Source organism: Cynara cardunculus (assembly GCF_001531365.2).
Source record: "Cynara cardunculus var. scolymus isolate 2C chromosome LG 10, CcrdV1, whole genome shotgun sequence".
In the NCBI taxonomy this organism is placed as follows: domain Eukaryota; kingdom Viridiplantae; phylum Streptophyta; class Magnoliopsida; order Asterales; family Asteraceae; genus Cynara; species Cynara cardunculus.
In genome coordinates this window covers 25,127,886-25,148,529 of record NC_037537.1, presented here as the reverse complement: position 1 = coordinate 25,148,529, position 20,644 = coordinate 25,127,886, and the positions used below count along the sequence as shown (strand labels likewise).

At 31.4% G+C, this 20,644-nt stretch overlaps 2 protein-coding genes across 2 annotated transcripts; both read left to right on the top strand.

Annotated features, from left to right (window-relative positions):
• The first annotated feature begins 2,251 nt into the window (after positions 1-2,251).
• LOC112519766 (60S ribosomal protein L10a-like) lies at positions 2,252-4,925 on the top strand. Its single transcript, XM_025128016.1, has 6 exons — positions 2,252-2,326; positions 2,601-2,638; positions 3,150-3,369; positions 3,835-4,000; positions 4,239-4,444; positions 4,719-4,925. Exons 2-6 carry the CDS (start codon positions 2,634-2,636, stop codon positions 4,770-4,772), a joined length of 651 nt encoding a protein of 216 aa, XP_024983784.1. The 5' UTR covers positions 2,252-2,326; positions 2,601-2,633; the 3' UTR covers positions 4,773-4,925.
• A 6,841-nt stretch (positions 4,926-11,766) lies between these two features.
• Positions 11,767-14,599, top strand: LOC112519744 (ferredoxin, root R-B1-like). The gene is made up of 2 exons (XM_025127991.1): positions 11,767-11,865; positions 13,932-14,599. The coding sequence occupies exon 2, from the start codon at positions 13,938-13,940 to the stop codon at positions 14,394-14,396; it is 459 nt and encodes a 152-aa protein (XP_024983759.1). The 5' UTR covers positions 11,767-11,865; positions 13,932-13,937; the 3' UTR covers positions 14,397-14,599.
• The last annotated feature ends 6,045 nt before the right edge of the window (positions 14,600-20,644 follow it).

The window sequence follows — 20,644 nt, the reverse complement described above, 5'->3', positions numbered from 1 at the left end:
TATTTGATTGTGTTTATCTGCAGTTAGTTACACGAATTCAGATATGGGATGAAATCGGATAGGGATGAAATCGTTTAGGGATGAACGGGTTTAAGAGTTTTAAGAGTTTTAAGAGTTTTTAAGAGTTTTAAGAGTTTTAGCCAAATGCTTTATAAGATAGTATAGATATGTCATGCATAAAAATAGTTTTTACTAGTTTTTGTCAAATGTTTTATAATATAGTATAGATATGCTCGTTACATTTATATCTTTGGGATGCGTGTGATTTACCGTACTAAAAGTTTCATCATTATTATCGAAATCCAGTCACATTTATTTTACTTCCGATTATAAGGTATGATACAATTGATCAGATTGTTTTATTTGTTGTGATTTTAGCTGCAAATATTAACACCTAACCAAATGTATGGGGTTTTAACACACAACAGGGAAATAAATTCTGATTATATTATTTTTTTAGCTAGAATCCAATGACATTCAAAACAAATCTAAACAGATCACAAGGTGTTTAGAGATTTTATCATTTCAGATTTTGTCGTGGGTTGTGACGAAGCACCTTAGAAATCAAGGTATATTTTCTCTACGTGAATCCACTCACGAACAAGCTGTGATCTTCCACCGGCTGCTAACCCAAACCCCTAGATCTAAAATGTGGTTTTTAATGGAAAGAAAAAGGTTTGTTTTTTATTTTTCTCTGATAGCTAGGGGTGTTTTCGGTTTGGTTTAGCGGTTTAATCCCCCCAACCCACAAACCAAACTGCAACGGTGGTTTCGAAAATTTCTAAGCCGAACCATACTGGCCAAACCGAACCACAAAAAGACAGTCTGGTCTAACCTCTTATGGGCTTTAAATAGAAAAAAAAATATGGCAGTTATATCCAAAATGAAATTTCTACCAACATAACATTAAAAAACAGTATACGAAATTACGAAAGAAACGTCCATCTCTAAAATTAGAAAAGAAACACTGAGCAAGTTGAAACAGTGTTAAACAAATCCACCAACAATAGTTGGAACTTTGGACAAACATTGAGCAAGTCGAAGAACGATGTGGAATCTTAGAAGTGATTTTTGACAAATATTTTATTGGCATACACTCTAACCCATGCTTATTTGATTCAGATTTTTGTATCCGACTTCATTATTGGTTAAGAGGTTAATGTATAATCGTGATCCATGTGAGTTTCTTTCAAACCTTTAAAATGAAATGCATACTGTATGATGTGTTTTCCCTTTAAAAATCATTGTGTTATATGGCATGAGTATATAAGATGAAGTGAATCATTATCATTGCATTTGGCTGGTTTAACCGACACATAAGTACAAAGTGGTGTATATGATGACGTGGGGTGTGTGATGGAGCGGTGTAGGGTATGTGACAGTGTGATATGTGAAAAAGGGGCAGTGTATATATTTGAGGCATTGCATCAATCGGGCCAACGATGTTACCAAGGATGTCAATTTAATACAACAAACTTATACGTAGTTGATTTATATCCATGAAAGCTATTATTTGTTAACTATTTTTGAAAGACCGAAACCTATTGGCTTTATACAGTGTTGTACTAACATGGATTTCTTCACTAGACCTATTGGCCTAACCCTCATTTTGTTTATAAAAATGTGCATTTCAGGACAGTCACATCCGGAAGATAAAGGGAAGGGAAAGACGTAATACTTGGCGATTGAAATGTTTACTTGATGATTTTATGCGAGACTGAGTTTTTGTATGAGGTTTGCTTATTACAGGATGTCAAGGAAATTTGTCTACAAGTTTTTATAAGCAAAAAGTTTGTAGCGGTTTCTATCGGTTTAACCGTGGTGTAACTTTGGACCACATTCAACAAATTTATAGTTTAGGGGTTGTTTGTTTACCTTTTAACAGTTCCATTAAAAGACAATAGCTGAATCTAAAAGAGGTGAATCTTGTTTGGCAAAAAAAAGTCTGCATCTTAATGGTTCTAAAACCCTCTGAATGATTTTGTATGATGTATCTCCCTTAACCATTAAGAGCCCTAATTTCATTGTACACAATTACCAAACATTTATATTTCATTCTGCACTATATCATAAGAGTCACTTAATCATTCTGATCACTTAATCATTATACACCAAATCTTTCAACAATTACCAAACAACCCCTTGTTCTATATAAAATATAAATATTACTTGACCCGCTCAATAGGATTCCGGGTCAAGATTTGCAATACCCAGGCCCAATTAGGGTTTCAATTCCATCATAAGATCAGCTGGATAACTCGGCCGCTGCTTTCCTCTCGAACTTCATCGGCACTGCCACTTCCTACTCTTAGGGTTCTTTTCGAAGGTAAGGATCTTCCGTGGTCTCTCAATCTCATTCTTCTGGTTTTTGCATCTGATTATTCGTTCATCGTTTCATTGGATGTGTGTGCTTCATTTCTCTTTACATTTAGAGCTTATGATGGTTTGGAAAAGTGATGGATTGTAATGTTTCGTCGTTTTTTCGCAGTTTATTTTGCTTGTGTTCGTTATATGCATCGAATTCGATGTATGTATGTTTATGTCTAGTCTATTATTCAGGATGAATCTGATAGTTTGTACTTTTTGTTACGTCTATGCAGAAGTGAAGTTTAAGGAAGGAAAACCTAACAGCCATGAGGTATGTGTATAGATTCAGCCATCGGAGTCTCTTTATCTTTTTCAATATTATTCCGATGTTTATGCTTCTGATGTTGTCTGCTAAGCTTTGTGTGATTAATCCTTAGTTTTTTTATAATCGGTTGGTTTCTTTTGTTTAAGAAAGATTTTGATAGGAAAATTGTTTGTTTTATGAACTTTGTAATGGAATAATGCATGAAGGCATGTAAATCCTGCTTAGTAATTTTTTTCTTTGTTCCAGCCATAGGTGTTTTCCAATGTTGCCTTCAAACTTTCATGATACTTTCTTTTTATAGCTCTATGCTATATGAATCTTGCGTAATCTGATTTAATTTTTCATAGAATGCTTTTCAAACACAAGATTGGTGTTGTCTTATCTTGATTTCAGAAGGCCTTTTTGCTTTATAGTTCAATTGGTTTGTTTCTACAAGCGTTTACTGCTGTCGATGTATTAGATATTTCAGCTGGTTCCTGTACTAGCTTTATTGATATTTGGATGATTGATATGGCAGTAAGCTTCAGAGTGAAGCTCTCCGAGAAGCCATTACCCAGATTACTACCGATGCTAAGGAAAAGAAGCGGAATTTTACTGAGACTATTGAGCTCCAGATTGGGCTCAAGAACTACGACCCACAAAAGGATAAGCGTTTCAGTGGTACCGTGAAGTTGCCTCACATTCCTCGTCCGAAATTGAAAGTTTGCATGCTTGGAGATGCCCAGCATGTGGAAGAGGTAAGTTCATTTTTTGAACATTCCATATCACTTGGTCTTATCTTGCATTTATACATGGCAACATGGGCATGGTTTATGGCTTACCATCCACTATTCTCTTATGTCCCAAGATTGCTTTGTTTATATATGTAATTATAAGCTGTAATATGTTTCTCGAATTTAATTTGAACAGGTTACATAAGTTTGGTATTTTTCAGTTTAAATTATCATGTCTTCAGATGTATCTTCTTCCCATAATGAAATAATTATGTTATAGACTTGATAGTTTTTCTTTGCAGAGTTCCAATACAAACCAACATATGACTTGTTGAAACACATTTTGATTACATTATCATAAAACGATACTGGGTCCCAAATATTAGTGTTTCCTGAGATTTGGAGAAGTTTTGCAGTCTTATGCTGGTTAACGGCTAACCTTATATAATATGAATGTTCCATTAACGTGTGTTTTTTTAATTTTTATAGGCTCAAAAGATAGGCCTTGAATATATGGATGTGGAAGGGCTCAAGAAGCTCAACAAGAACAAGAAGCTGGTGAAGAAGCTTGCTAAGAAGCACCAGGCTTTTTTGGCTTCTGAATCTGTGATCAAGCAGATCCCTCGTTTGTTGGGCCCTGGTCTAAACAAGGCAGGTGGGTGTATCTTTTAAATCTAAATCTATCTTATTTAATTAGAGTATTTCAAGTCCTTACTATCAATATTCTTATTGTATGTGTTAAAGAGCCCCACATTGGCCTTAGAATTGGACACTTCCTCTTGTTGTAGCCCCCATCTCTTTTCAAGGGCTGTATTTCAGAGAGTAACCTAATGGGGTTCCTCACATTTTGACAGTATGTTGCATGTAATTATGGTTTGATTTTTTCTATGCAGGAAAATTCCCTACGCTTGTTACTCACCAGGAATCCCTCGAGGCTAAGGTGAACGAGACCAAGGCAACTGTGAAGTTTCAACTGAAAAAGGTGCTGTGCATGGGAGTTGCTGTTGGAAACTGCAGCATGGAGGATAAGCAGATTTTCCAGAACGTGCAAATGAGCGTCAATTTCCTTGTTTCGTTACTGAAGAAGAATTGGCAAAATGTGAGTCATCTTTTCCTATTCGATTGTTTTAGCAACCGTCAATATATGGGGATCTAATGTTCAAAGAATTCACTTTAACCGCATAAATTTCCACAAGCTGCTCTACTCTTTGGTATAGAGATCAGGTCCACACACATCTCCCCCCATATATCCTACTCTCGAGGGGTGGTCCATTTGGGTTTGAACTGTGAATAAAAGCAACAAAAAGATAACCGTTGCTTCTATTTTTTATAATGATGATTGTAATGATGTTATTTTGTATGGAAATCTACAGGTGAGGTGTTTGTACTTGAAGACGACAATGGGAAAGCCAGTTCGCATCTTTTAGGTGTTTTCTTTGTTTTTATCAGAGTTGTTCGGTTTGAGGTCGGTACTTGGAAGCATTTGCCTTTAATGGGTGCTTATCGTTTTTGACTTGTCGAATGTTGGGTTTTTATTACTGTATTAGATGCTGCTTTCGCCATGGACGATCATTACTTCTTCTAAAATCCACCCCTCGATTTTATACCCAAAGTAAATGCTCATTGCAAAACGAATCTAATAGTTTGAGTTGGGCATGGACCAGTTCAGCTACAAATAGTGTGGACCGATTGCGGATGGTCTTTCCGGTCTGATGACGTCGGTCACGGTCCGGGTTTCATACCGGTCCAAATTTCTACTTACAATTCTGCACTACCAATGCCTGTTGTCTTTTGTTGATATCGTGTTTTTATCGAAAACTTTGAACAGAAATTTCAAAATTCAGGAAAACAACATAATAATTATTTACGTAAACCAATATTCTTACTGCATAATTGGTGAAATTACTCGATCACGAAGGATTTTTAAGCATTCCATTTTGTTACTCGATGTTGCAAATATGTATTTGTGTAAAGACGGGTTCACGATGTTGTCTATTATGAATATTAAGACGTTTACTAAAAGCTTATTCAGTAATCACTTGTATTATTGAATTAACATGACTAATAGTATGAATTTTAACCAGTAAAAGCGATAACAAGGATCGAGATTTTAACCTGGTAAGTGAGAGTGACTGTTTTTACATGGTGAATGCTTATCGGATAAACATGTTTCATAAGATGTCGTTTTAATGGAGTAAAATCTTACCCGGTAAGTTAAATATAAGTGTCAACTCTTACCGATAAGCGCCGATAAATAGCCCCTTATGAAAGGGAAGTTCTTATGTGCCTATACATATACATGTTTCATTGTTTTATACTGTAATCTAATAACAAAATGTGATTCTTATCTTATTATATATTACGTTAATTATTTTATGCAATTATTGTAAAAAAAAAAAAAAAAGTTAAGCCCAATTACTTAGGGGGTGTCTGGTTCATGCAGATGAATGAAAACGAAAATGAAAATAAGAATAAATTTTCATTCCCCTAATTTAACCTGAAATGAAAATTTAGGCTTATGAAAGAATAATCTCATTATATTATATAAAACCAAACAGTTTCTTTTATTTTCATTTTTATTAATTACTGCTTAATACTTCTGACCAAACGCCTTCTTCTATTCATTAAAATCAACATTGAAATCATTTCTTGTTTTTCTTGAAAAATAATGGGGTTTCTTCAATAATTAAAAAAAATATCAATAATTTATAATATTGTATTTTTATTTTTTTGATAATAAATGCATAATAAAGTTGTTGAATAGAGGAAACTGGTTATAGCCATTAGTCATGGGTAAGAGCCACCCAATCATTCATTTATAGAGGTGAGTCCCTTTTAAGCTCTCATATTATTAGGCTTTTGGTCTACCGAAAAGACCAACCATGCCATAGCTATTTGACCTCTAATTCAAATGCTTACTTTTGATACAAGAGATATTTCAATAACAATTGGTTTTGGATCTGTATTTGGTCAAAAAAGTTGATTACCAGCAAATTTAATCGGCTCCACAAGGAACACAATAATGTGGAGAGAGCATTTTTTTGGTTTATTCAACGGCTGAGGCTAGCGAGAGAGAGAGAGAGGGAGTCAAACCCGTGACATGTCTTGTATTTGAGCAAACTCATCCATTTTTTTGTCAATTGAGTTAGACGCCAAACGCAGAGGCAGTCTTGTAGAGTTTTATTGTAAATCGATGATGATAAATCTTGAATATTTAACTTGTTTTTCTACATTTTATAAAAAGAAAAGAAAATATAAAATCAAATATATAAATGCATTTGATGGAGACATTTTAAAACCAAAGTTTTTGACTTCTTTTACAAGCATCATCTTATGAGGCTCTCTCTAAATATATGGAAAATGTTTTAAGCCAAATATTCTCATTAAATCATAACTCTAAGGGTCTGTTTGATCTAGGAGTTGTTTGTTTACTTCTTAATAGTTTTATTAAGAGATAATCTATGAATTATTAAAAGTTGAATCTTATTTGACAAAAAAAAATATGTTTCTTAATGGTACTAAAATTCTCTGAATGATTTTGTATCATGAGTCTTTCTTAACCATTCAACACGCTAATTTCATTGTAAACAATTACCAAACAATTATATTTCAGTTTGCACTATATCATGAGAGTCTCTTAATCATTCTGACCACTTAATCATTACATATCAAATCATTCAGCAACTGCCAAACAACGTCTCAGGCTAAGAAATGAAAATGGGAATGAAAAAAGGAATTAATTTTCATTCCCTTCAGTTTAACCAAGAATGAAATTTTAGAATTCTAAGGGAATAAGCCCATTATATTATAGGAAACCAAACAGTTTTTTTTTTTTCATTCATATTGATTACTGTTTAATACATATAACTAAACATGCCCCAAGTACATTTGAACTTTATGTTCTATATAAGTTGTACTCTTGAAATTAGTTTTTTAAAACTTTAACTAAGAGCATCTCCAACATCAGAATGGAGATTCTGAAGATTTTGGTTTTAACGGATTTTTTAAAACCTTATCTAAAATGGAGAAAAGTAGGAGAGAGACTGAAACTCTCCAAATATAAATACCTATCTAAAAATAATTATTTAGGAAAGAAAAATTATTTTTTCTTATTGATGAAAAATCTTGAAATTAAATGTTTAAAATCAAGAAATAATATTTTATTAATCGTATTGAATATTTTAATAATATAATAAGATCATCTCCAATAGAATCTCCAAATTTTCTCTCAAAAATTAAAATCTCCAAAAAGTATTACTTTCATCTCCAACAGATTTTTCATTTTAGGTATTATGACATTAATCATGTTATTAAAATATTCAATACATTTAATAAAATATTATTTTCCTTTCTTGGACATCTAATTTCAAATACTTTTATTGGTGGGAGTATAAACTATTATTTCTCACTCATAAATAATCATTTTTAGAAAAAAAATTCATATACGGAGAATTTTCTCTCTCTCTCTCTCTGTGTGTCTGTGTGTGTGTGTGTGTGTGTGTGTGTGAGAAGGTTTTGGAGAATCTCTTGAAGCACAAAAATTCTTAAAATCTCAATTTTAAGGAAGCTGTTGCAGATGACTTAATTAATACTGTAATCTTGAAAACGGGTAGGTTGTTAGAGGTGAAAGTAATTTTTCTTCAGAAATTTTTATTTTTAATTCTCTATTTTAAAATATCTGTTGAAGATGCTCTAAATAATTAATAAATAGTATAATGCAAAAATATAATTTATACTTAAAAAACATTTCAAAAATATGCCTAAAATTGCATATTTGAGCAACTAAATTAACTTTGAAAGATTAATGCTCTATTACTCTATAATCGGTATATTTATTTTGAAATCTGTTTAATGTTATTATAATTCTGATTATAATAAATAAAATGACGTTGTTTGTTTTGAATGTTAAAGAAACGGTTTATCTATAAAGTTTTTTATCTGTTAATTTAAAATCAGTACAAACAAGATATACAGATTATATTTCATTCAAAAACTGAGAGATGAACATTATTTTTTTTATAAAACTCCATCCCATCAGCTCATTTAATTTAAATAATTATCATATAGTAAAAAATTACTTTGTATGAGTTTAATGATAATCACAAGTTTCTTGTGTAAAATAACTGAATGTAATATTATTAACGACTAATTTATTATACATACACATGTATATATGTATGAAGGGGTTGGCTTTCGGTGAAAAAATGAATTAAAGTGAGAAGCATAAGAAAAGATCTCAACATTAGATACACGTTACGATGAGATGTATTGGGATGAACTGGATCAATCTCTGTATCAAGCGCAATTTATAGGTGGATTTGAGATTAAAGATGATTAAATTTTTGTGTATGTATATATATATATATATATATATAAATATATATGGGGTTAGTCAAATGAGAACTGTTTTGTTTGTGGTAATTGTGAGATCAAATTTCAACCACAAATCAAATGTTAAATTAAGAAGTTAATAATTTTTGTAATTTTAACTTAAAATATTAACTAAGGGCATTTGAGAGATTTTATTAACCAACGAATCTTATTTGACGAATCTTATTCCAATGAACCTTACGTGAACACAAGATACACATTGTGATATCTACAAACGATATTCACTGTGATACCCAGATATACATACAAAATGCATAAGGTGATATCCTTTGTAAAATAATGAAAATAACGAAAATGCACACTTTGATACATTTCATAAAACAAAGAAAAAACATTGTGATACACATGAAACCTTGTGAAAGTTATCACTATGATACATTTTAATTCACAAACGTTTTTAAAATACAATGTATATTAGGTAATTGATATATTAGGTAACTAGTTTTAATAAAATATTTTCCTCTAAAAAATTTAATTAAATATTTTGATTATTTGTTAAAAATAAAAATAAAATTACTATATTACTTTTTTAGCTTATTTAAAAAATATCTTTGAATATTTTAAACAAGCGCTTCACATTTGATTTCACGTTTACTACAAACTAATCAATTTTTTCTTGAGTGAGCCCCTAATCCCTATATCTATACTATATTATAAAGCATTTGACAAAAACTCTTAAAAACCATTTTTTATACATAAAGTAGTGCATATTGATGCATATTACTTAAAAATTTAAGATTACAAGTAATTATGCATAAGTACAACTTATTAAAGCTCCATGTTTAAATTCGTATAACTAACTGCAGATAAACATAATCAAATAAAAGATAAACATTTTTTTAAATGTAAAAAATCAAAAATATACTTAGGATAATTATCGAGTTCTAACAAAATAATTAATTATTATTTTTAATATTATATTATTAAACCAAATATAAATTACTTCGTTATTGAACATAAATTAAATTATAATAAAAAAAAACTGAATTAAAAAATTATACAAAAAATAGAAAATTTAAATAATTAATTTGATACTAATATCGATATATTTTTGTCAAATTTTTATAATATCTTCAAATTTATATTTTATTCAAAAATAAAAACATCATCGTTTTTTTAAAATCACATAAGACCATACTATAATATCTATGAAGATAAAAAATAAAATAAAATATTAAAATTAAGATATATCTTGTTATATTGTACGAATACCTTTTTAATATATTAAAAATAGGGAGGGGTTTAATGGAGAATCCTTCAAAAGATTAAAAAAATGTTAATAACCATTTATGTTTACAAAATATATTTATGTATAATGAATTAGGAAAATGGAAAAATAAAAAAACGAGTCAAATCAGAAAAATGGATCACCAGCCGCCTTCCAAACATTTCGAATAAAAAAGGTTAATTACTGAATTGGTCCATGAAATTTCTATTTTAACACTTTTAGTCCCTTAACATTATTTATTGTATATTTGTTTATAACGTTTGCAAAATCTTTGATTTTAGTCCTTCCATCTAATGCAAGAGGCATTTTAATCATTTTCAAAATTTGTTGTTGATTAACCTGAATATCCAATCCGCTACATAAGCCGATTAATTGCAGAGTGACCATCCATTTCACGGATATTCCGAAGTCACCGCATTTGTACCTCCGTAGCCACAATAAGATTTTTATTATTCCTTAAATTCGAACCTGAAACTTTCAAGCATTTTTGATCTTTGGAGCCCAAACTCAAACCAAATGAAACACCACCCCTTGTGGTTTTCAATTTTCTTTATACAATATATATTTTTTTTAATGTATTTGAATATAGAACGTAAAAATTGACTTAAACATCCCTCATTTAACAACCAAAATTAATAATTGTTAGACGAATGGAAGTAATCTTTGGGCTTTTTACGGTTGTCAGTAACGGGTTATTTGACAGTTGCTGAATGGTTTGGTGTAGATAAATTAAGTAGCCAAAATGATGAAGAGATTCACATGATATAGTGCAAAATGAAATATAATTGTGTGATAATTATTTACAACGAAATTAAGGTGCTGAATGGTTAATGGATGCCCATGATACAAAATTATTCAGAGGGTTTTTAGAACCATTAAGAGACATATTTTTTTGTTAAACAAGATTCATCTCTTAATGATTCAGAAGTGAACTCTTAATATATTTATTAAGAGGTAAACAAACAACCCCTTAACAAAATCGTGTAGATACAATTGAGAGATGAGAACTGTTAGAACGTACAAACGTCAGGGGCGAGATTTGTAACCTACTTTTATTATAACAATATAAGTTTTTATAATCATAATCAACACATTTGCGTTATTTAGAATAAGGACAACAAAAGTTGGTACGCCAATTCCCAATTCAATTGGACAGTTTTGAATGGTACGAAAAAGTTGATCGTTTTGGCCAATTACCGAACCTACTCAACTAGTTTAATTTGACAGGCCTATTATTCTTTCAACGTCTTCAATAATCTCTTTATGATTTTTTAATATAGAAAAAATAAAATTCAAAATCTAAAAAAAAGGATTACATTCGATCTAAATACATTTAGTACCCCATCAAAACGTTCAATTTTTTTTTATAAAATGATTATTTTCAACTAAGGGGTTGTTTGGCAGTTGCTAAATGATTTGGTGTAAAATGATTAAGTGGTCAGAATGATTAAGAGAATTTCACGATACAATACAAAATGAAATATAATTGTTTGGTAATACACAACAAATCAAATGTCAAGTGTAGCTAATCACATGTGATTCAGAACATGGATCCAAAAATAGATTAAAAAAATTGTGAATTATATTACTTCTCGTCCTCTCACAAATTAACCGTTTTTCGTTTGCATCCCTGATACAGTAATATCAATATAAACTTAAATTCTAATAAAATTTCAAAAAAATTGATTTGTAGCAAAAATGCATTTTTGAGGGACTAAACATGTCAAATTGTATAAGTGGTGATTTTGTCATTGCAGTTAGGGTATCATTTCCTCCAACACACTTCTCGTCCCTCTGTAGATGCCAAACGCCACCTTCCAACTCCTCCCTCTATAAATTAAACCCTCAATTCCTCCGTCCAACTCCATTTCCGTTTCCAGTTCTCGCCAACATCTCCTCTTGTAAGTATACTTTTTCCACCCATCTTCGTGCTTGGTGTTGCGGCTTTCTGTATTGTGTGTTTCCGTTCGTTTTTTGTGTAGTTTTCGAGGTGTTGTTGGTGATTGATTTATCGGATTATGTGTGTTTTTTGAATTTTTACATGGAATTGTGTATGGATTTGATCTGGCGAAGTTGAAATCGTTATCGAATTGGCTTCTTGTGTGTTCCTTTTGTTAGATCTGTTTCATGGAGGCACCTTTTCGAATCATGAGTAATCGGGATTTGTTCGCCTTGGAAAGAGGTTTTGGTGCGATTAAAACTTACATGCATGAGATCAATTGTGAAAATCTTCGTAGGATTGCGGAATTCACATAGTAAAACACAGATGTTGGTTTAGATGCAGCATTTATTTTGAATGTGTTCTGTTATCTATTATCAGCGACGAACTCTTTGTCAATTTAGTGTTGGACTCTGTCAATTTGTGATTTACCTTTTGAATGAGCCTGCCCCTTTCTGTAATGCTCCTCTTGTTTTTAATTCAAAGGAGTTTTTTTTTCCTTCAACATTTGTTGCTTATTAGCCATTATATTTGCTAAAACACAAAAAAATGCTCAAGTGCTGTAATGAGCTGTCCTGACCATTGTATTTGTAGGTTCATGGCAACAATAACCATTAACACTTGTCTAAAACTGCTCTCTTGCATACTTTAACGTTCTTTCTTCATTTTAACAAATATAATGGATTCCAACCAAACTAGGCCATTCAGTCCTTTCAATTGTGCGATTTACACAATATATATATATATATATATATATATATATATATATATATATATATATATATATATACACACAACTACATAATGGGTTTAGAGCTTCTTTAATCCTTTTCCTCTTTAAACACTTCTTCACAAGTTAGAGGTCTTTTTTTAAAGCATATAATATTTATATACGGCAAATGAACTCACACACCCTCTTCACCTTTGGTGAGGTTTGAAACCCAGCCTCCTGGGAGGCTTGGTTCTAGCGGTAGCTCGAATACCACTAGGGCAAAGGCCCTTTGATAAGTCGGAGGCCTTCATGGAAGGATCCTATCCTTCGGTCAGGTCTAGGTACATTCCTCCCCAACCCTACTTAAAGATGGGATTCTTTTCTTCTGCTTGATTGTATTTTTTTTGGTGAAGGGGTGGAACCGAATGTAAACTTCTCCCTGATCGCCTTAAGGTCATCATATGTTGCCTTTCTTTTCTGTGTGAGTTGTTCTCTATGATGTCAACTGGTTTCCCTCTACCTCTATACGAAGTAATTTAGTGCAGCCATGTATGTTTGTTTCTTTACTTTATGGTTACAAAGGTTGCTTCTAATAATGTGAGCCTCAAATGTAGTCGGTGGTTTATGATGTTGAGGTTGTTGACCCTTTCATTTTTTAAACATGTTCCTTTAACTGTAAAGAAAAGACATGTCGTCACATAATGTTACTATCCTTGATATTCAAGTGGGAAACTTGGACTTGAACAAATTTTCTTTTTGGTTTGATGCACAATAGTACTGTATTTCATCATTTCTTTGGTGCATGGTAGTTATTTGTCACTGAGACTAGTACTCTCTTGATACTATGAGGAATCCTCTTTAGTCGGTATGAATTGATCACCTTTAACAATAAAAGAAATGCACTTGCTATTGATCTAATCCAAGAGGACTGTATGGTTCACCCAAATGGTGCTAAAGAGTTAAATATAGATATACCTTGGTGCCACGGGAAACTGCTTGCAGATTTTGCCTTGATGGGCATATGAGTGATGACTGAGAGTTTTTCTGCTTTTGTTGAACTTCAGATTGTAGTGTCTAAGGGTGTTACACATGTGGGACAGAACAAAACAAAAACTTGTCTCACATTCGGTGCGATATTCGAATTGGACATCACGAGACAAGTTGGAGAAAAATGCATTTAGAAGAACATGTTTTATCAAATGCACCCAAGAGAACATGTTTTATCATCTTATCTCATTTAAAAGAACCATAAGTTGCTTGGTCTCAATATCAATATCCTCTTTAATCTATTCCGATTTCCCTTTCTCTGTGTTCAGGTCATCATGTCGTCCATCAGACTGCCTACCCAAAGCATGGTCAGAAGCTCACCCCAAAACCTCAGCCGTCCTAGTGCTTTCCTAAAGCGCCCATTTACTCTTCCAACAGTGAAGAGTGTCTCAAAAGCCTTCGGCTTGAAATCCGGCTCTTCCTTCAGGGTAACGGCCATGGCGTCATACAAGGTTAAGCTTGTAGGACCAGATGGTGAAGAGTGTGAATTCGATGCACCTGATGATTGTTACATTCTGGATTCAGCCGAGAGCGCTGGAATTGAGCTGCCATATTCTTGCAGGGCTGGTGCATGCTCAACATGTGCCGGTAAGATGGTTACTGGTGCGGTCGACCAATCTGATGGATCTTTTCTTGATGACAACCAAATGAAGGAGGGTTACTTGCTGACTTGCATTTCTTACCCGACTTCCGATTGCGTGATTCACACCCACAAAGAAGGCGATCTTTACTGAGTCTGGTATGTTTTCAACTTTTGTGAGTCTTTGTCGATCTAAATTTCAAATGATTTGGTAGGTTTTGGAACTTCGTTGTTTTCTAGAATGAAACCTGTTTTCAGTTGCAGAATGCTAGTTTTTTCTTGGTTGCAATAAGTATTTCAAATCCTGTGACTGTTTTTGATATTGAGGTAAAGAGATTAAGAACATGCTTCAATTTCACAAATGGCTGATAAACTCAATATACTTGAGGAGACTTGAATTTGCAACCCTAAGGGGGCTTTTGGTTGGTTCGCATGATGTTTTCCGAAGGAATAAAATTTGTCAAAAAAATTGGAATCTGAAAGAAATTGGAATGAAATGTTAACAGCGTTTGGTTGACATGAAATTGAATGTAATTTCTCAAATATATTGGAATCTCTTTGTTTGGCTTACAAAGGAATTGGAAAGAAATGATGAAAAATGACCAAAATATCCTTCCTTGAATTTGTATTTTTTTTATATCAGCTAGTTTTTATTAAATATGATTAACTAACTAGTTTTTCAGCCCAGCCCACTTTTTTCAAGGACCTGGTTAAAATTTGGCATGAAAAGCCCGATCAGGCCCAACCACATCATGGGCTTCAACGGTTGTTAATGAAAACGTTGCATTTTTAAGAATGAAAACAGGCCCAACTACATTATGGGCTTCGACTGTATTGATTTGATCGTAAAAATAGATCCAGTCCAGAGTTCCAACGTTTGTTGCCATTGTTGGATCTCAGGCTACCTTGTTAGTCTCGGATGCCGAACGAGCCAAAAAATGCCATTTCACATTGATGTTTCTGGAGAAGGGTTTCGTGAGCGGTCGGTTAAGGTTAAGGTTGTTGGTTGTCAACTTTTGTACATTGACATGGTAGGCTCATTTGTTTTTTTCTTTCTTCTATTAATATCAGTTTGAAATACAAGAGTTTAACGTAAACGTCTAGTTTTCTATCGTTGTTTTAAAACGAAACTACAAACAAACAAATATTGCTTAATAATGGAGCAATAAATCTATTATTATGCTAATTAAGCAAAAAATGAACATACCATTTGAATTTTTTTTATTAAAATAATTAATTATGTAAATAAAAAGTCAAACCAATCATATACTTAATGGAATATGTTGTACATTAGCCATAACAATTATTCATTTCAACAACATCAACAATAATTCATAGGACACAAATATAAAAAAGTGTGATGGGTTGTTTAACCCTATTAATAAGATTCCAATCACTAAGGGCCTTTGGCCTAACGATATCGTAGTTTTTGGCTTCTTAAAATGGTAGAAGTTCATACCTCATCAAATGTGAGGAGGGGGTGTGAGTTTATTTATTGCATTTGTCGTATATAAATATTATTATATGTAAAAAAAAAAAAAAGATTCCAATCAAAATTGATTATAAAAATTAAAACATATTTACGATATACACGACAAAGGCAATTTTCTAACATTTTGTGTTGAATTCTTTTAATTATGTAAATAATAAACGTGCTAAAAGCACGATTATAATTTTTTTAAATAAAATTTCATTCAATTTCAACCCTGTTCAACATGTTTCTTTTACATATCTTATTTATTAAATTATAAAATATCCAACTAATCGCTGTATTTAAGATAAATTAATTGAAATTACTGCATCTGGCAGTAATTACACCATTTTTCTCGCAAAGAACGTATTCAAACAACTGTATTATTATTTTAATAATATAGTTTTTATAGTCCTATTTGAAAATTTGTTATTTATACAGTAAAAAAACAAATTAAAAATGTATGTGGTTAATATGACACGTTTCAAGTTTTGATCAACAAGTAAAAAAATTGTTTTCATTTGAACTGATTTTAATCAGTCCATTTTGCCATCTCTAGTAGCAATATGCTCGAAGTATATGGACTCTGTAGAACGAAAGTCAAACACTGTATTGCAGGAAGAAAAATCAGTAAAACATGAAATATATTTGTCCAAAACTAGTATTTTAAGCATATTGTAAATATTAGTAACTGCTAAAGAAAATGTAGTATTTATTTTGACATCATATATTTTTATTACATTTGCTTGAAAACAAAATGACGTAAAAACTTAAGAGCCATAATATATATATATATATATATATATGATTGTATGATTGTCGGACACTCCCTTTCTCTATGTGTTGACACATATCTCTTTCAATCAACACGTGTCATCGGTGTTGTTTTCAATCTGCAAGTGTCTTGGTTATTGCCGCCCTAGTTTTGTCGTTACTCCAAACGTAAGAATATGTCAGTACCATACGTCGTTAAGAGACAATCAACATCATCAAAACTAATTATGATAACAATAAACTGTAGAAATGCATCCAAATATCATTTCCTATACCATGTTTTTATTATAGTTGATTAGCTGGTTTTGATGATTCAGTATAAGATAATCTTTGTCGAAGTCTACACCTACAACCTCATACATTTACAATCGTGCAAATCTTTTTGTTTAAATATAAAATATTGAAAATAATATATATATATATATATATATATATTGAAAATCATGATTGTCTTGTATACTACCAGACTAGAAGCATTATGACCATATATTGTTTTGGTGGTTATGATGAGTTACGTTTTCAACAATGTATATATATGTGTGTACACACACACATATATATATATATATATAGAGAGAGAGACAGAGAGAGAGAGAGATGGAGATGTTATAAACCATACAACCAATCTCAACCAATATATGGTTTCATAAATATGTCGATTGTTTATTCATACAAAGTGTTGGTCATAATAAATGAAATCTAATTATCTTCCATAAATATATTAAAATCATAATATTTGAAAATTCATCATTTTCATAAATATGTTAATTGGTTGATTTGTAAGGTTCGTAATATTTCCATGGTTTATACGTGAGGGTTGGGTTGTGATGAGAAGATAATTTATAGTGATAAGTGTAAGAAGAGATTTTCACCCATGGATAATCCTAATTGAATTTCAACACCAATGAGGTGCCTCGAGATGCACCAGATCAATTTCCTTATAAAGCGCAATTCATGGGTGGACATGAGATTAAAAGTGATCAAGGGTTCAAATCTATTCTTACACTTCTCATTATAGCTTCCCTTCTTACATGATCTTTCGCCTTATATGTGAACGAGATTATACATATAGGCGAATGATCATGTGAGAAAGAGAGTTAATGTGAGAATCGTAAAAAGGGGATCTAAATCTTTGATAACCTTTAATCTCAAACCCACATATGAATTGTGCTTGATAGGCAAATTGATCTGGTGCATCTCGTTGCTTCTCATCCTAATGTGCATCTAAGGGTGTAGATCATTTCTTACACTTCTCACTTTAAATCTCTTTCTCACCGAAACCCAACCCTATATATATATATATATATATATATATATATATATATATATATATATATATATATATATATATATATATATATATATATATATGGACGAAAGATCGTGTGAGAAGAGAAATTATGGTGAGAAACGTAAGAAGAGGTTTGAATCCTTGATTATTTTTAATCTCATGCCCACCCATGAATTATGCTTTAGAAGATAACTGATTCGGTGTATCTCAATGCACCTCATTACTGTTGACATTCAATTAGGGTTGATACAAGGGTGGATATCTTTTCTTACGATTCTCATCGGAACACAACCCTATACAGGAAGAGGTTCATTTGAGAAATGCTAAGTGTATGAAAAGTAGAGAAGTGATCCTAGCCCTTGGATCAAATGATCAAATTTTTATAAAAGAACGGTAATATGGTAAATAGCAAAAAGCGATGGTGATATATGAATTCATCGTCATCGATAGCAACAAGAGTCTTGTCGACGATGTATGATCTCGATCCCATTAACAATCCTAACAAATCAAATTCGGTTTATGGCAATTCCATCATCGATTTTTCTTCTCGATCATATACCGCAATTCCAAGTTATCAAAATTATCAAGTTTCTTATTTCTTTCTCGATCAGATCTTGTATTTTTCCAATATGAATCTGAATCCAGAAAATTATTTTGATCAAAATGTTGATTTTAATCCTAAAACTATAATGTTAAATGTGAATCTAAGATTAATCTATGAATCAATTAAATAATATTTCATATGTGAATAATTCAGGTTCATATGTGAATCTGTTAAGTAGTAAATATGTGAATAAGTTAAATAGTTTATATATGTATCACACGGGTTCACATAGCAACAAATAATTCATATGTAAATCTGTATGTGAATCACATGGATTCACATGTTAGCATATATGTCATATGTGAATTGATTAAATAGTTCTTACGTGAACGAGTTAAATAGTTCATATGTGAATCATACGTGTTCACATATGCACATATAATTCATATACAAATTATAGGGATTCACATATACATTTGTTTGCTGCATATTTGTAAAAGTTACGAAGCCACCCATTTATCTTCAGCATAGTTGTTACCATATAACCGAATTATCCAGTGTTGCACAATCAACCCCTCAAATCTTAAACGTTATTTTTCTAATGGAAGATCCTAGTTAGGATCACTTTTACGCTTCTCGTACATTCAACACTTCTCAAATGAACTTATTGCTAAGGATCGTGTGGGAAAGAGAGTTAAAGTGAGAAGCCTAAGAAGGGATTTGTATCATTGATCACCCTTAATCTCAAACCTTCCCATGAATCACACTTGATATGAGAATTGATATGTTCATCTCATCCTAATGTGCATCTAAGGGTGAATATCCCTATTTATCCTTGTCACCTTAACTCTCATTTTCATCGAAACCCAACTATATTATGTATATATGGTTGGGTTCGCTTGAGACCCATGAGACCACATTTTTACACTTGAAATTTCATAGCAAAACATTATGAATGTAAAAAATCCGAACATTCACAGCAAAAACACTATGAAGGCCAGATTCATTATTTTTACTGTGAAGTCTCAGATGTAAAAAATAAAACAAACTACTCTAAAATGAAACTAAGAGGCTGTTTACCGAACGTTTATTCGAGTAAACGCTTATCTAGTCACGTTATCTCACCGGATGAATACGGTAAGGATCAAGAATTATACCCGGTAAAAACGAGACAAGAACCAAGAGTCTTACCCGGTAAGTGAGGGTGACGACTCTTACCACGATAAACGCTTACCGGGTAAATTGTTACATACGTTGTCGTTTTGGTGTACTAAAATCTTACTTGATAAGTAAATAATAATATTAAATTTTACCGTCAAACACTTATCAGATAAGTGTTTGGTAAACGGTCCCTAACTTTTATTTTATATATAAAATATTATGTGATGCCATTCAAACATGTATAATGTTGAATGCATTTAAAAGTTTAAAAAAATGTCAACCAACTTACAAATAAGTATTAAATTCACATCTATTTAGTTGAATTTTGAAGTATGGTGGTGGGGTCGTTGATGGCGGTTGCAATGGCCGCCATGAGAAGAGAATATGATCATAATAAAACTTATAATATTTATAATATTATTTATAATAACCAACCCCTCTATATATATATATATATATATATATATATAAAGAGAGAGATGAGCTATCAGATGCAAACCATCCAATTTGTACAAGCCGTAGAAATCACCCTCATCCGTCGATTTCATTATTTAATCTTATGAAATTTTTTCATGAAATTGTTTAATCTTGTGTAATTGTTTCATATAATATTATTTTTGATGAAGTTGTTTTATATATAGTTATGAAATTGTTTCATATAATANAATTGTTTCATATAATATTATTTTTGATGAAGTTGTTTTATATATAGTTATGAAATTGTTTCATATAATACTTAACGAAAATGTTTCATGTATTTCTCTAAAATTCAAATAATAAAGATGATAATATTCATGATTAACACCCTCCACAATAAAAATAATTAATCAACCTCTCATAATTATAAAAAAAAATAAACAAAATAAAAAATTATGATTGGTTGAATAAAATTTATACGATTTATACAAATAACGTGGTTTGTAAAGTAAACCTTATATATATATTATTTAAAATATATATATATAAGTCAAAATGACATGAAAAAAATGCTATGTTTATATTTCACCTTGTTTAATTAATCTCAGTTTATGATGTCATGCTTATCTTGACATAACCATTATGACGTCATAAATAAAATCTAATTGTTTTTGTAAGAGACAATAATACGATTAGTTTTTATATTCTGCAATAAAAATAATAATATAATAATTAAAAAAAATA